Source organism: Puccinia triticina, chromosome 2A (assembly GCF_026914185.1).
Source record: "Puccinia triticina chromosome 2A, complete sequence".
Classification (NCBI taxonomy): domain Eukaryota; kingdom Fungi; phylum Basidiomycota; class Pucciniomycetes; order Pucciniales; family Pucciniaceae; genus Puccinia; species Puccinia triticina.
The window spans coordinates 494,401-509,415 of record NC_070559.1 but is presented as its reverse complement, the minus strand read 5'-3'; the positions used below and the strand labels follow the sequence as shown (position 1 = coordinate 509,415).

Here is a 15,015-nt window from a genome sequence, read left to right as displayed (position 1 = left end):
CTGACAAGTTCACCAAGCTCAATCTGCGAAACGCCTACGGCAACCTTAGGGTAGCAGAGGGCGACAAAGAAAAGTTAGCCTTTGTGTGCCGCGCCGGCCAGTTCGCCCCACTGACAATGCCGTTTGGACCGACGGGGGCGCCAGGCTTCTTCCAGTTTTTCATACAGGATATCCTGCTTGGCAGGATAGGGAAGGATACGGCGGCGTACCTTGACGATATCATGGTGTACACGCAACGCGGGACCGATCACGAAGAAGCGGTCAGTGGAATTTTGGAGACGCTCAGCAAGCACCAACTTTGGCTCAAACCAGAGAAGTGCGAGTTCTCGCGGGATGAGGTCGAGTACCTGGGGTTGCTCATATCGTGCAACCGAGTGCGGATGGACCTGGCAAAAGTCAAAGCGGTTACGGATTGGCCGGCCCCCACTAACGTCACCGAATTACAACGATTCGTGGGTTTTGCTAACTTCTACCGGCGCTTTATTGACCAATTCTCTCGGACCACAAGACCGCTACATGACCTTACAAAAGCGGACACACGTTTCAGTTGGGACGCGCGGTGCGATGCAGCGTTTGAGTCACTCAAAACTGCGTTTACGACGGCCCCTATCCTGAAGATTGCGGACCCCTACTGACCGTTCCTTCTGGAGTGCGATTGTTCAGACTTTGCGCTAGGAGCAGTTCTGTCTCAAGTATGCGAGAAAGATAACGAATTACACCCTGTAGCTTACCTGTCGAGATCTCTCATACAAGCGGAACGGAATTACGAGATATTTGACAAGGAGCTACTGGCTATCGTAGCGGCCTTCAAGGAATGGCGCCACTACCTAGAAGGCAACCCCAACCGCTTAAAGGCAATCGTGTATACAGACCACAGAAATCTCGAAAGCTTCATGACAAGCAAGAGTCTATCCCGTCGGCAAGCGCGTTGGGCAGAGACCCTGGGCAACTTTGATTTCGAGATCGTATTCCGACCCGGGAGACAAGCAACCAAGCCCGATGCGCTGTCGAGACGCCCAGACCTGGCACCTAGCAAGGAGGACAAACTATCATTTGGCCAGTTACTAAGACCGGAGAACATCACACCAGAAACTTTCGCCGCAGTCTCCAAACTTGAATGGGCCGAGGTGGACGAATGGTTCGTGGACGAGACTGTCGACTTGGACGACGCCGAAAGATATTTCGAAGTGGATGTGCTTGGCACCAGGGAGGAGGACCACCCAGACTCGTCAGAGGCGGAAATGGTGCCAACGGACACCGAATTGATAAGTCTCATCCGCACAGCCACAGAAAATGATCTGCGACTGACAGCGTTGTTAAAGAGGGTACAAATGGAAGGGGCCAGTTCGGACGGATACGCACACGTGGACGGGGTGTTATACCGAAACGGAGTGATTGAGGTACCAGCGGACGAGTCAATCAAAAGGGCAATCACACACAGCCGCCACGACTGCAGAATGGCGGGGCACCCGGGAAGAGCCAAGACGTTGGCGCTAATCCAGCGCTGTTTCAGCTGGCCGTCAATGAAGCAATTCGTGAACAGATACGTCGACGGCTTCGACTCTTGTCAAAGAGTCAAATCATCGACGCAGAAACCCATGGGAACCCTTGAACCACTGCCCATACCAGCGGGTCCGTGGACCGACATCTCCTACGACCTAATCACCGACTTGCCAGAATCAAAGGGGGCCGACAGCATCCTGACGGTAGTGGACTGTCTAACTAAGATGGCCCACTTCATACCGTGCAAGAAGACGACGACAGCCGGGGAGCTGGCGGACTTGATGCTACGCCATGTGTGGAAGCTTCATGGCACGCCGAAAACAATAGTCTCCAATAGGGGAAGCATCTTTATATCGCAGATCACCAAAGAACTCAGCAAATCCTTAGGCATCCGACTATGCCCCTCCACGGCATACCACCCTAGGACTGACGGCCAGTCGGAGATAGTCAATAAGGCTGTTGAACAATATCTCCGACACTTCGTCAATTACCATCAAGACGATTGGGAGCCGCTGCTCGCTATGGCGGAATTCACTCACAACAACCACGACCACTCGTCGACGGGCATGTCGCCTTTTAACGCAAATTATGGTTTTGACGCGACAATAGGCGGAGTGCCTTTGTCAGCCCAGTGCCTCCCAGCGGTCGAGAAACACCTGGAGGGACTGATCAATACACAAGAAGAGCTGAAGGCGAGCTTGGAAGGGGCGCAAGCAGCCATGAGGAAACATTTCGATAGGCGCGTGCGTGAGACACCGTCTTGGGGCGTAGGCGATGCGGTTTGGCTTAGCAGCAAGAACATCTCCACGACACGACCCAGCCCGAAATTATCGCATAGATTGCTAGGGCCGTATTTCATTTCTAATAAAGTCTCTCCATCGGTGTATACACTGACGCTACCACCCTCCATGAAAGGGGTGCACCCAAATTTCCATGTTTCAGTACTCAGAAGGGCCAATCACGACACCATAAAATGGAGGGCCGCGGCGGAACCCGGACCAATCAAAGTCGAAGGCGAAGAAGAGTGGGAGGTGGAAGAGATATTGGACTGTAGGCGGCGACGGCGGAAGACGGAGTACCTAGTGGGATGGAAGGGTTACGGACCGGACGCAAATTCATGGGAACCGGGCGCAAATCTCACACACTGTCAACAACTACTTCAAGAGTTCAACAAAAAATTTCCCAACGCGGAGGATTGACACCGGAGGTCACGGAGATTCAAGTGAGGGTTGGCTTTTTCCCTACGGGGTTTTTTGATGCCGCCCGGGGACGAGAGCGCAGAGCCGGGGGCTTGGGCGTTAAGGGCGGAGTAATGTTATGAGCTGCGCTTGCGCGCCTGGCTTACTCCAGAGGGCATGTTACTTATTGTATGTACATGTCACAGGTCCCTAGCATTAGAGGGACCTGGGGGGGGAGAACATCCTACTTCCCCATCTAGCAATCTATGTTATAGCTAGACACTTCAGACCGCCTCAACTCTCCCAACAGAGGGACCTTACACCAAATCCTTCTGGGTTGATGCGATCCGGCATTTCTCCTTTGCATACAACTCATTCCCGTGCAATACTCCTGTAGGTTTCCGACCTCCGTTCTCTATTCTCGGCGAACGGCCAATCGACGCAAGGCTCTCCACCCCTTCGGGTGCCTGGTATGGTACAAAATCCCGGAAGCCAACCGCAAAAAGCTGGACAAGAAAGCGCGTTCTTCTATCCTCCTGTCCTATCTCTCAGACGGAAACGGATACCGACTGGGGATTTGGAGCAACGGTCAGTCATCAAATCACGGGATGTCATCTTCAACGATGCGTCCTTTCCCTACGGTTTGCAGCTTAGCCAAACACCTTCCCCCGTTGCAGTAGAGATCGACTGGTGTGAGCTACAGGCAAACAAGCCGCCAACAGCTTCCTCTCCTGACCCACTACTCCATCCCGCACTTCCTGTCCCCAATCAGGTCCCTCCCTCAAACCCAGACACACAAGCCCCTCCCCGTACGCTGACACCTGATCTCCCTCTCTTAGACATACCACTCCAACCGCGATTTGATTGGCGCTTGACGGCTTCCATCCACGCACCAGGAAACATGGCACGTCTTCCACAAGAAATCTCGTCAACCTCCCAACAATCGCCAGATCTCTCAATCATATCCCTGCCGCCCCTGTCATCCCCAGCTCCTTCACCAGTTCCCCCTTCTTCCCCGCATATCTCTCCCACCTCGTCTCCCTCACCATCCTCTCCTGCGCCCTCTCGATCACACCCATCACCAATAAAGCCCCCGTCTCCTCCGCCTCAGCCCCCCAAGCCAGATTCTCCCCCTCCTCGCCGCCGTTCCGGAAGGGAACGCAAAGCCCCTGATCGATACAGTCAATGGTCGAAAAACGCCTCTGTAAACTCCGAAATCGACACCCCGAAGACGTGGCGACAACTCCTCAAGTCTCCCAACAAGAAAAAGTGGCTCAAGGCTGCTGATGAAGAGTTCTCGTCGCTCCTAGGAATGCAGACGTGGCGTCTGGTCCCAAGACCGGACAAAAGAAAGATTATCAAATCCAAATGGGTCTTCAAGGTGAAGCGCCGCCCCAACCAGTCAATCCAGAAACTCAAAGCCCGCCTCGTGGCAATGGGTTACACTCAAGTGCAAGGGCTGGATTACGACCAGTTCTTCTCACCGACTCTGAGGCTAATCTTCTCTCTCCTTGCCTGTTGAAACTGGCAAGGGCGCCAGGTAGACTTCAAAACAGCATTTCTAAACGGACACCTCAACAAACCCATATTCATGGAGAAACCTCCCGGCTTCAAAGACCCTCAACATCCTGACTGGGTTTGTGAGGTCAGTCGCTCTCTGTACGGGCTGAAACAATCTCCCCGTCATTGGAACATTGAGCTCCATAAAGCTCTCTTGGACTTATGACTCAAGAACTCCAAGTATGATCCAACCCTCTATTTCAAAATCCAATCCGGGCGGCTGGTTGGCGCATTGACAACTCACGTTGACAATCTAGCTATCGTGGGCGAGCCGTTATTTGTGAACTCCATCATATCAGATATAGGAAAACGGTTCAAAATCGGCGCGGACAAAGAATTGAATCATTTTCTTTGTCTAAAAATTACTCGAGACGTTCCAAACAAGGCCGTCTTTCTCAACCAGTCCCACTACATCACCAAAATTGCAGGCCGTTTCTTAGACGGGACCCACGTCTCGGTGGCCACTCCAACCAATAGCAACTTCAAAAACCTCTGTCATTGAAAGCCAGAAGATCAGCCGTTGCCGGGCCCCTACCCCCAATTAATTGGCTCCCTTCTCTGGGTGTCACAATGCACCCGTCCAGGTATTTCCTTTGCGGTAAACAGGCTGTCGCAACACCTACGTGACCCGTCTGCGGCTCACTGGCATGCCGCACTTCGCATCCTACACTACCTAGTCTCAACAAAAGATCTCAAACTCCAACTTGGTGGTCATCTCACTCTGTCTGGCTACTCGGACTCGGACTGGGCCAAAGACCAAAATTACAGACACTCAACATCCGCATACACCTACTGCGTGGGCGACGGAGCTATCTCCTGGAAATCTCGGAAACAGGCAACGGTCTCATTATCCAGTACGGAGGCGGAGTATAAGGCACTCTCCGACTCCTGCAAAGAGGGTCTATGGCTTCAACATCTCCTCACCAAACTTCGCCTACGCCCCGACACCGCCATACCTCTCCACGTTGATAACGAAGGGGCAGAAGCCTTGGCGAAAAACCCGGAGCACCACGCGCGCACCAAGCACATTCACGCGCGCTATCATTTCATCCGAGAATGCGTTCAGGACGGCTCCATGACACTCCTACACGTATCCACCAAGGAAATGCTGGCGGATATGCTTACCAAACCTTTGCCTTGGGTTGCCCTTGAAAAACACCGGCTATTATTTGGTATTGTCCTGTAGATTCTCATACTCCCTTCCCTCTCTCTCTATCTCCTCCTATCCCCTTCCCCCTCTTTCCTCTTTCTCTATCTCCTCCTATCTTCTCCCATATCCACTCTTCTTTTCCTTCTTTTTCTTCTTTCTTCTTTTCCCACTTAATTTACTCTCTCATCTTCCTTATCTTGGCTTTTATTCTTTTCTTTTCTCTCTCAAGTATGTATGCAGCAAGGGGGGATGTTAAGATTACAGGTTTATCTCTTTCATCTTCATTTTTCTTTGTTGCGTGTGCTACATACATATCACTCTCATTTCACTCAGATGTCACAGCTTGTAGCTAGTTCACCTGAGACAGCGGGTGTGGAAGGAATTTTCCCTCATCCTTCCACATCATCCTCACTCACCGGCGCCTTGTGCCCGCTGTCTCTAGGTATAGTCTTCATTCTTTCTTTTCTTGTCTTTTCTCTTTTCTCTTTGTTCTTTCTCCTTTCCTTGTGTCTGACGTGAATATAATCCTTCCACATCATCCTCACTCACCGGCGTCTCGTGCCTGCTGTCTCTAGACCCTGTCCCGCTCATCAGATATTGGACTATATATGATCCAGAGGGGGCCATTTGCCCCTCTTTATCCCGTTAACCGGTGGTTAACGCGTTACGCTACTAGTAACGCGAGTAATGCACCAAAAAAATCAGGCCCGTTATGATATGGGCCTGGGGTTAAAACTGGTTGTTACTAGTGCGCTAACGCCTGAGCGCAGTAACAGCAAGCATTATGCTACACAGATAACGGCGGTTACTGTAGCGTATCATAACTACCCACTGCTGTTCAAAGACTGTTTACGCCTCCAATGTGTGGAAATCTGTGACTCTGTTGTAGGCAGGCAGCCCTGACAAACTTAATGGGAACATTATGTGCCCAAGTCATGACATGTCACAGGTGACATTTAAGTAAGTTGGTTGGGGGGCTCACGGCAACTGGCCCCACAACCCAGCGTGCAGCTGCGTGATGGATGTCCATCCTGACGTTTGCACAAATGTCAGGGTGGACATTAGACAGCTTTCATAAACCATTCAACTCCCCTCCTCCCTGTACACTGGATCCACTGTTTGAGAAAAATCCATTGCAATACCACCAGCTCTCCCTGAGCCTGGCCGCCCACCATGGTTTGGTCCCGCAGGCATCAGTTTGGTTTCAGGACACACATATTACTATATTTGCACTGAAAAATGTAGTAATTTGTTTTCACAGCAGATCAGCTGCATCAGTTTGGTGATTTCCCAATCTTTCAGAACTTGAGTAAAGCAGATTGGAGAGTTGCATTTGTCTTTGAATCTCCTAATCATGGCAGACACTGCTTAGATACTCTGCTTATGCCACACATAACAGATGAAATTTACAGTAAATGAAGAAGTTGATTGGGTGTGCTGTCACTGTGTATGGATTGGCAAGGGGATGATCATATTGAAGGAACTGTTGGCTTGGATTACAAGCGGCTTGGATAATGCAACAAATAGTTTCTGGTGTGGATGCACAATGAATTTCTTATACCTTTCCTCCCCCATCTTCTAGTCCTTTGGTTGGTTCAATCAAAATCAAATCTACCTGATAATGGTTAGATAAGGGCCTGTTTGGTGGCCTGTTCAGTGTTATGAGCCGTAACGCGGGTTCCGCAGCGCAGACTCACATGTACATAGACTACATGTACATGTCACGGACCATACTCAAGGTTTGAGAGGCTGGAGATCCAAGCCTCTTCCTCATCCTGCAATCTACCATCTTGGATCCAGAAACCCCAGACTCTATCTTCCTCTCCATAGAACAGACCATAACATAATGCAGGATCTACTTCACGGAGACAAAGAATAAGAACCCAACAGACCAACAAGAACCAGATTTCTCCACCTCCAAAACCTTGAATATACCAATTCCAAAACCTTGAATATCCCGCACTCCGCTCTCAGAAACCTTGAATATCCCGCTCCACACAGCCCTTGGTATCGGCAATACAATGGACACCTCCTAAGCCGCCAAACTCAAACAACAACTGGCCAAAATCACCAAGAAGGCCGACAAAGAGGAGAAAAAACGCCGCCAGGCCAAGGCCAATTTGGAGGATGCACTCCGCAAGCAGAACCCACCTGCGCCACTACCAACCGCCAGAGCGGAAGTAGCCGCAACCAAGGCCCCCAAGGTTGCCCAACCCAACAAGTTCAATGGCAAACACGGAACGGCGGTGGGGAAGTTTGCGCGGCAGGTCAGCATCTATATGACCTTGAACAAGGCCTTGTTCCCAACCAACTCAACACAAATCCTATTTGTGTCCTCGTAAATGACCGGAACTGCGGGCATATGGGCCGCCCCGTTCCTCTACCAGGCGGCAGCGGACCCGCCCACCCTGACCTATGCGGAGTTCACGGCGTCCTTCCAGGCCATGTTTTTTGACCCGGAAAAGAAGACAAAGGCGGAACAAGCCCTTCAAGCGCTGAAGCAGACCGGGTCTGTGGCGGACTACACCCACTCCTTTTTCCAGCACGCTTCCGCCGCGGGATGGGAAATCCCCACCCTGATCAGGCAGTACCGCCAGGGCCTGAAGCAGGAAATCCAGATGGTGCTCATTGTTTCCCACACCACATTCACAACTATTAACAAGGTTGCTAGCTTGGCACTAGAGCTTGACAGGGCAATGAGCGGAGCAGAGACCGGAATGGCGCCAACCAAACAGAAGATTGACCCCAACGCCATGGAACTATTGGTGTTAAACGGCCAAATCTCTGACTCTGAGAAGACCCGGATGATACAGGAAGGCCTCTGTTTCCGATGCGGAGTACAGGGCCATATCTCTTGCGACTGTCCAACCAAGAAGGGCAACCGCCAAGGGAATGCCAGGATTGCGGCAATGGTGGATCAGATCCGCCAACTAGTGGATGGGATGGCGGCAATTATAGAATGTCAAAACGTACCCGGGTACCATTTACACCGCCAGTGACCGCACAGTTTTTGCCAAAAACAGGCACCTGGCACCGCCTGGCAGGTACAATGGGTCTTTTAGGCGGGTACTAAAGAACCTAATACTGTATTTCACTAAAGAATAAGACCAGAATCTGGAAAGAAACATAAACGTGAGAACAATGAAGAAAAACAGAAAGAAGAGCAAAGCAAATAATGAAACCAACCCTGAATATAAAGCAGTAAATCTAACAATAAGGAATTTGATGGGGAATTGAGACGAGTCTGATGAGTCTGGAAGTGATGGATAAGGAAGGATTAATTGTGGATATTGAGAAATGTTAAACACGAAATAGACAAACCCTGTGACAATAGGAAACAAGAGAAATAAGATTTGAAATAAAATAGAGCGCTGAGAGATCTGAGATATAACTGATGGAAGAAGGAAAGGAGGTTAGTGTTGATGATTTGAGGGGTCGAGATGTGAGAATGATGTATGGAAATGCTGGCTGCATTTCTCACCAAGTTGGAAGCTAGTGAAGGCGGTCCAAGTTAAAGCTTCACCGGACTTGTGCGACACACAAGAGAGAGGAGCGGTGTCGAGAATATCTTGATCTTTTGAGGGAGCAGCGGATCGACAAGAATCGGAGAGTCGGTATTTTTGATGTTCTTAATTGACTCTGATGAGTTGCGGAGGGGCTAGCGTTCCGGGAGTACGAGGAAGGTTTAGGTTAAGATTGATGATTGTGATATGCGCAGCAGAGCCGCGAGGCGCGGAAATGAGAAAGCAGAGACGCGCAAGTTTTAAAAAAGGCAGAGCACGCGCGATGAGGAGCGCAAGTTTCAACAGGTACCAGCGTTACCCGCCAGCTTTTTTTCATCAAAAAGGTCACCAAGAGGTTTCCTTGATGACTGGAATGGACACGTCATCAAGAGGTCCTCCCCTTGATGACGGAACAGGTTGGTCATTGAGGGGAGGACCTCTCAATGACCAGAAAAGTGAAGACCGACCTGTTCCGGTCATCAAACAGGTCAGTCATGGTCATTGAGGCCCATAGAGATAGTCATTTGGGACCCGGGTACCAAGCGGTACCCGGGTACCGCACCACTTTTTGGTCAATTTCAGGTACCTAGTACCGCATCCGGCACTGCCTGGGAGGTACCATGGGTACCGCTGGTGGGTACTGTGGGTACCACCCGTGATATTTTTTGATGTGGCAGCGTCCTGCTGTCCTGCTTGCTCCATCCAGTTTGTTGCCGCCCTTTGCAACAAGCTGGAGGGCAAAAAGACCACTGTTCGCTGGGAGGGACTCCTCCCGGCAAGCACTGGCTCTCCTCTTTGACCGGAGGAATCCCTCCGGTTGAGGAGGAATACACACCTCTGACCGGAGGAATTGATCCATCCAATTGGAGGCATGTACACCTCTTCGACCGGAGGAATGGCTCCGGTCAAAGAGGCAAGTCCACCCAGTGAGCTGGATATGCGCCCAGCTTGCCCGGTGGACATCTCTTGCCAAGCTGGATACATAATATGTATCCAGCTTGCCAAGATGGATACACAATATCCAGCTCGGCTAGCAAGGTCTCACAGCAGGCTGGACACATCCAGTTCCCTTGAAAGATTCCTCTTGGCGAGCTGGATACATATGTATCCAGCTTGGCTAGGGGACTCCTCTCCAGCTCATCAAGAGGTTCTTTGGCGCCCGCAAGCTGGATACAATATATGTATCCAGCTCCGCAGGAGGAGTCCCCTTGGCGAGCTGGATACGCCAAGAGGAATCATCCCAGCTTACTGGGAGGCCTTCGCCAAGCTGGATCTACCAATCCCAGGCTCTCAATCCCCCGGGGGGTGGGAGGTAATTGTAAGTGGTACCCGGTGTGGTATGCTTTATGGTTACCCATCTAGCCCATTTCAAAATTTTCCATTTTCTCATATGTACACTCACAAATCAACCAATACGGCGGCATCACTGGATTCTACGGCTAAAACTACACAGGACACCATGGACAACACACCTTAAACCCCTCTGGATCAGAAGATACAACCCCTTCAAGATACCATCAGTCAGTTTCAAACACACAAAACACCATACTCAGGTCATGTAATCCGTTACATGAACCACCCTTACCCAGGACCATGTAATCCGTTACATGGGCCACTCTGACACTTGTCTACCCTTTACATATGCTTTACCTCATCAGCTGCACTCATTACATTGTGTTATGCACGTGTCATGCAGTGTCATGCAGTGTCATGCACACTAGATGCACACTAGATGCAGGCTTATGTAGTCTTATGCAGTCTTATGCAGGCTTATGCAGGTGCATGCAGACTAGTGTAATAGGGGCTGCAGTTCATGCAGGTGTCAAGCTAGCAAAAACCCCTCATGCAGCTTGCACATGACATCAGTTGACAGCTCAGGCTAGCTAAATTCCCTCGTATGAGATCATTTGACAGCAGGTGACAGACAGGGGCAGTGCAGATGATCAGGTGACCCAATGACATCTTAGGCCAAACTTAAACCTCTCACCTCCACTTTCTCACCAGCTAAATTCCCTCATCATTAAATCATGTGACCTGTCAATTGGGCTAAATTCCCTCATCTAGACTTTACCACCAGCCAAAAACCCTCATTTGAAAGCTCAGGGCAGCTAAAATCCCTCATTCCCTGGTTCCCCTGGAGCTAAAATCCCTCACCCTTTTCTATTTAAGGAGGCTCTCCTCCCCCCAGTTGTAATTTCTCTCAGCATACTACTTGCACTCAGCTTACCCCATAACAGTACAACACTTGCTCACTCTACAGTATTAGCCCCCACTATATTGTGGTTTTACCGTTATTACATAACAATTGCATACATATCACAACTCTATTACATTGCTCAATCACTGTTAACCTCTCTGTCAGGGTGTTCCACAACCCCCTTTTGCGGCAACACACGGACCATATCAACTTACGACTCACTCAGCACCAGCTACATCACCCATATCCCCTAAGCCACTTGTTCAACGTAGGCTATCTTTTGATACACCTCCACTATCACTACATAAACCTTCCAATCATAGATTGGGGGGGCTTGTTTTAGTGTCTAGTGACCCAGGAAAGGCAGAGGTAACCTCATTCATCCCTTTCCGCACTCAGCAAAAGGTTCTCAGGAACACTTTTGAGCTTTACATTGGGTACCGCACTGCTTTCTGGCCAAAACCCGGTACCTAGTACCGCACCCGGCACCGCTGCGCGGGTGCGAGGCGGGTGAAAGGGGGTACCCGCCAAGCGGTACTAGGTACCACTGCAAGAAAAACTCTAGAAACTGCTTGCAGTTGAGATGCAGCAAGCTTCAACCAAGCTTCAGCTCAAGCTGGAGTCAAGCACCCAAATTCTGTGCTGGTGCACCTTGAGTGTGTACCTTGTTCAGCATCTCAATGTTGAACATGCTGTAGTGCTCATGCAGTAGGCTGAGGCAAATGAGCATCCCCCTGAGCACCCTTTCATTTTCTTCTATTAAACACTCCATGAACCATTGAAACCAGCCAGAATAACATAAAAAGGGTATGTACAGATGAAATAAATATGTATGCATGAAAGGGGAATGTGAGGAGGTGTATCAACAAATAAAAGGGATATGTACACATGATGAAAGGGGTATTTATGCATGAAAGGGGTATTTATGCATGAAAGGGGTTTGTGCAGAAGGGGTATTTGCACATGAAAGGGATATGTAAACATCAAAGGGGTATGTAAAACTGAATGATAAAAGGGGTATTAAAAGGGATCTAAAATACTCAAAGGGGACATGTAAACATGAAAGGGTAATGAACACATGATGAAAGGGGTATGTACACATTGTGAAAGGGATACATGCACATGAAAGGGATATACACACATGAAAGGGGTATGTGCACATAAAGGGCTATGTACACATTAGGAAAGGGGTGAATGCATACAAAAGGGATATATGCACATGAAAGGGGTATGTGCACATGAAAGGGCAATTTGCACAGGTATCAACTCCTGTACTTAGTTTTTTGTACCTTAGACTCACTCTTGCATAAATTAGACAATGTGCATGGAATCACCCAGTGCTTGATTCTTGCATGAGGCACAGCTTTCCTTGAGCTCTTGCATTAATGATGGCACTTGGGTACTTGTTGGCAGGTACCCGCTACTTGTTGGCAAGTACTTGCTTGGGGTCACAAGTACCCGGCGGCGGGTGCCGGGTGCGGGTGCGGGTATTGGTTTTTTCACCAAGAAATCTGGCAAGTACTTGGTACAAGTACTTGCCTATACCTGCCAAGCTTGGTGGACTTGCACGCGGGCCAAGCACGCCTCAGCGCTCGTACTGTTTGATTACGTAATCCAACAGTACGAGCGCTGAGGCGTGCTCGGCCCGCGTGCAGGTACACGTGGGGGCAAAGGGCAGCGGGTACCCAGGTCCAATCGGTAACCTGATCTCTGACTCCTCAGTACCCTTGTCAACACCCCAACTCATACTCAGCATAAGACATGGGACGCCGCAAGCGACTTACATCCACTCAGTCATCAGCCTCTAGCATTCCTGAACCACTCCAAGGACGACCTCGCCAGAAAATCCGAACGGGAAAATCAGCCAATAGTAACATGGTTGCCGACTCTAATGATGAAGACGACCTTCCAGCTACTGAGGGTACTGATCGTGACAACACCCAAAGTTCAAAGGCTCAATACCTTACTGATGAACAAGAGCTTGGTGAGTTGTTTTGAAATCGACTTCTGGAAAATCAAGCCGATGAAATAAACAGTGCACTGACTCAAACTCACCTCTTACAATATCTAGAAAAGGCACTGCGAGTGCACAAAAATGCTCTCAGCGCAACATATGGATACTTCAAGCCTCCCCAACTCTCTGATCAACTCGACAAACACCAACGTCGAATGCTTGCTTACCCGTGTATCAAGTGAGTGACTCTTGGTATCCCGATACCCCTTAGCTAAAAAAATACTGACTATCCAGTGATTATCAGGTGTGGAAGTCTCATTAGCCGCCCAATGTATGATTCCTCTCCCTCAAATCTCTCCAAGCATGTGGCAGGCTGCCTGAAAAAGCAAGCCACCGAGCAAAATCACAAACTAGGCTCAATGGGAGTATCTGGCACTGGCGATGTCGATCCACGAGAGGTAATACTGATCTTTTCCTATCCCTTTTAGTAATCCATAGACAAGACTGACCTGGACCATTCAATAGGTTCCCCAGCTTTGTGCTATTTGGTGTGCCGAAGCTGCCCGACCATTTTACGCTCTTGGCGAAGCTGCACACCTTGCAATCATGCACCCAACGGTTGTCAACAACCTACCCACTCGAAAGACGGTATCAAGCGACATAGGAAGGTTGTATAATGCAGTGCAGGAGACCCTTAAGCAATCACTCCAAGTGAGTTTTGTTTTTGAACTGTTTTTTGGGGACCGTTTTCTTAATCGCCTGAAATCGCTTCAACTTTAGGAACACAAGGGTGCTCTATATCTAGGTCTTGATGCTTGGCAGTCGCCAAATGGGATCAATGTGTTAGGAATAGTTGTCTATCGCTTGGTTGAAGAAAATGGTAGCAGATTTGAATTAGAGGCAATGCCTCTCAATTTCATTATGTTAAAAGAACGTCACACCGGGGTTTATTTAGCTGAAACAGTCCGGCGTGTGGTGGAAAAGTTTGGTGTTCAGGACAAGGTAAATTTCCCATTTTTTCTCCTGTGATTGCTATTGTTTGCCTGCAACTCGGACCGTTTGTTTTTCTTACAGATCTTTGGCATTGTAACCAACAATGCTTCAAACAACAATACAATGATCGAGGAGATTCAGAAATTCAAATGGCCTCGATTCAAAGGCGCGGCGCATTGGATTCGTTGTTTTGCCCATATCCTGAACCTCATCGCTCAGGTTATCTTACGGCCGTTTGGGAGCCACAAACAAAATAAAACTAACAGGTTATCTAACATAGAAGAATCTGAATCCGATGGTGACGAATCGGTATCTGATCAGGAGATTGGAAGGTAGGTCTTTCGGTCTACTCCCTTGATAGGAGTAAAATGCCTCAATGACTGATATCCTGCCATAGTTTACTTCAAGAATCTGGGGAGTCCGATTCTGAAGACGAAGAGGGAATGCTTGCCAAAGACCTTATTGATAGCAATGAGATTGAATTGGAGACCAAGGATGTTAATGAGTTGAGCGATGAAGACGAATCGGACCGATACACTTCTGATTCATGCAAACAGGCGCTGGCCAAGGTGAGCAACTGATCCTCGCTTGTTGTTACTAACCTACAGTACAACTGAAAACTAACTGTTCCTTACTGAAAAACCACAGTTCCGAGCCATTGCTCAAAAGTTGAACAAATCACCAAACTCGAAGGCCCTTTTCAGGGAATACTGTCAGGAGCACAATTGTGCAAAGCCGCATAACATCGAGCGAGATGTGAGGACTCGGTGGAACTCCACCTTAGGGCAATTGAAAAGTATCATCCAATGTTCGGCAGCCATGTGAGTTTTTTCCATCTCACTCAACATGGAAAATTCTATTCCTAACATCATGTATGCTCAAGTCTGGATTGGCAGAAAGACAAGCGACACGGAACGGCACGTAAATTCCATATTCACAAGCACGATCTGGACTTAGCAGGCGACCTCGCGGATATC

The 15,015-nt window shown here is 49.2% G+C and overlaps 1 protein-coding gene across 1 annotated transcript; it reads left to right on the top strand.

The window, feature by feature from the left end:
• Window positions 1-12,852: 12,852 nt before the first annotated feature.
• PtA15_2A66 (uncharacterized protein) lies at window positions 12,853-14,422 on the top strand (the record flags this gene model as incomplete). The annotated part of the gene is made up of 2 exons (XM_053166713.1): window positions 12,853-13,012; window positions 14,400-14,422. 2 exons carry the CDS (start codon window positions 12,853-12,855, stop codon window positions 14,420-14,422), a joined length of 183 nt encoding a protein of 60 aa, XP_053017310.1.
• Window positions 14,423-15,015: the final 593 nt, after the last annotated feature.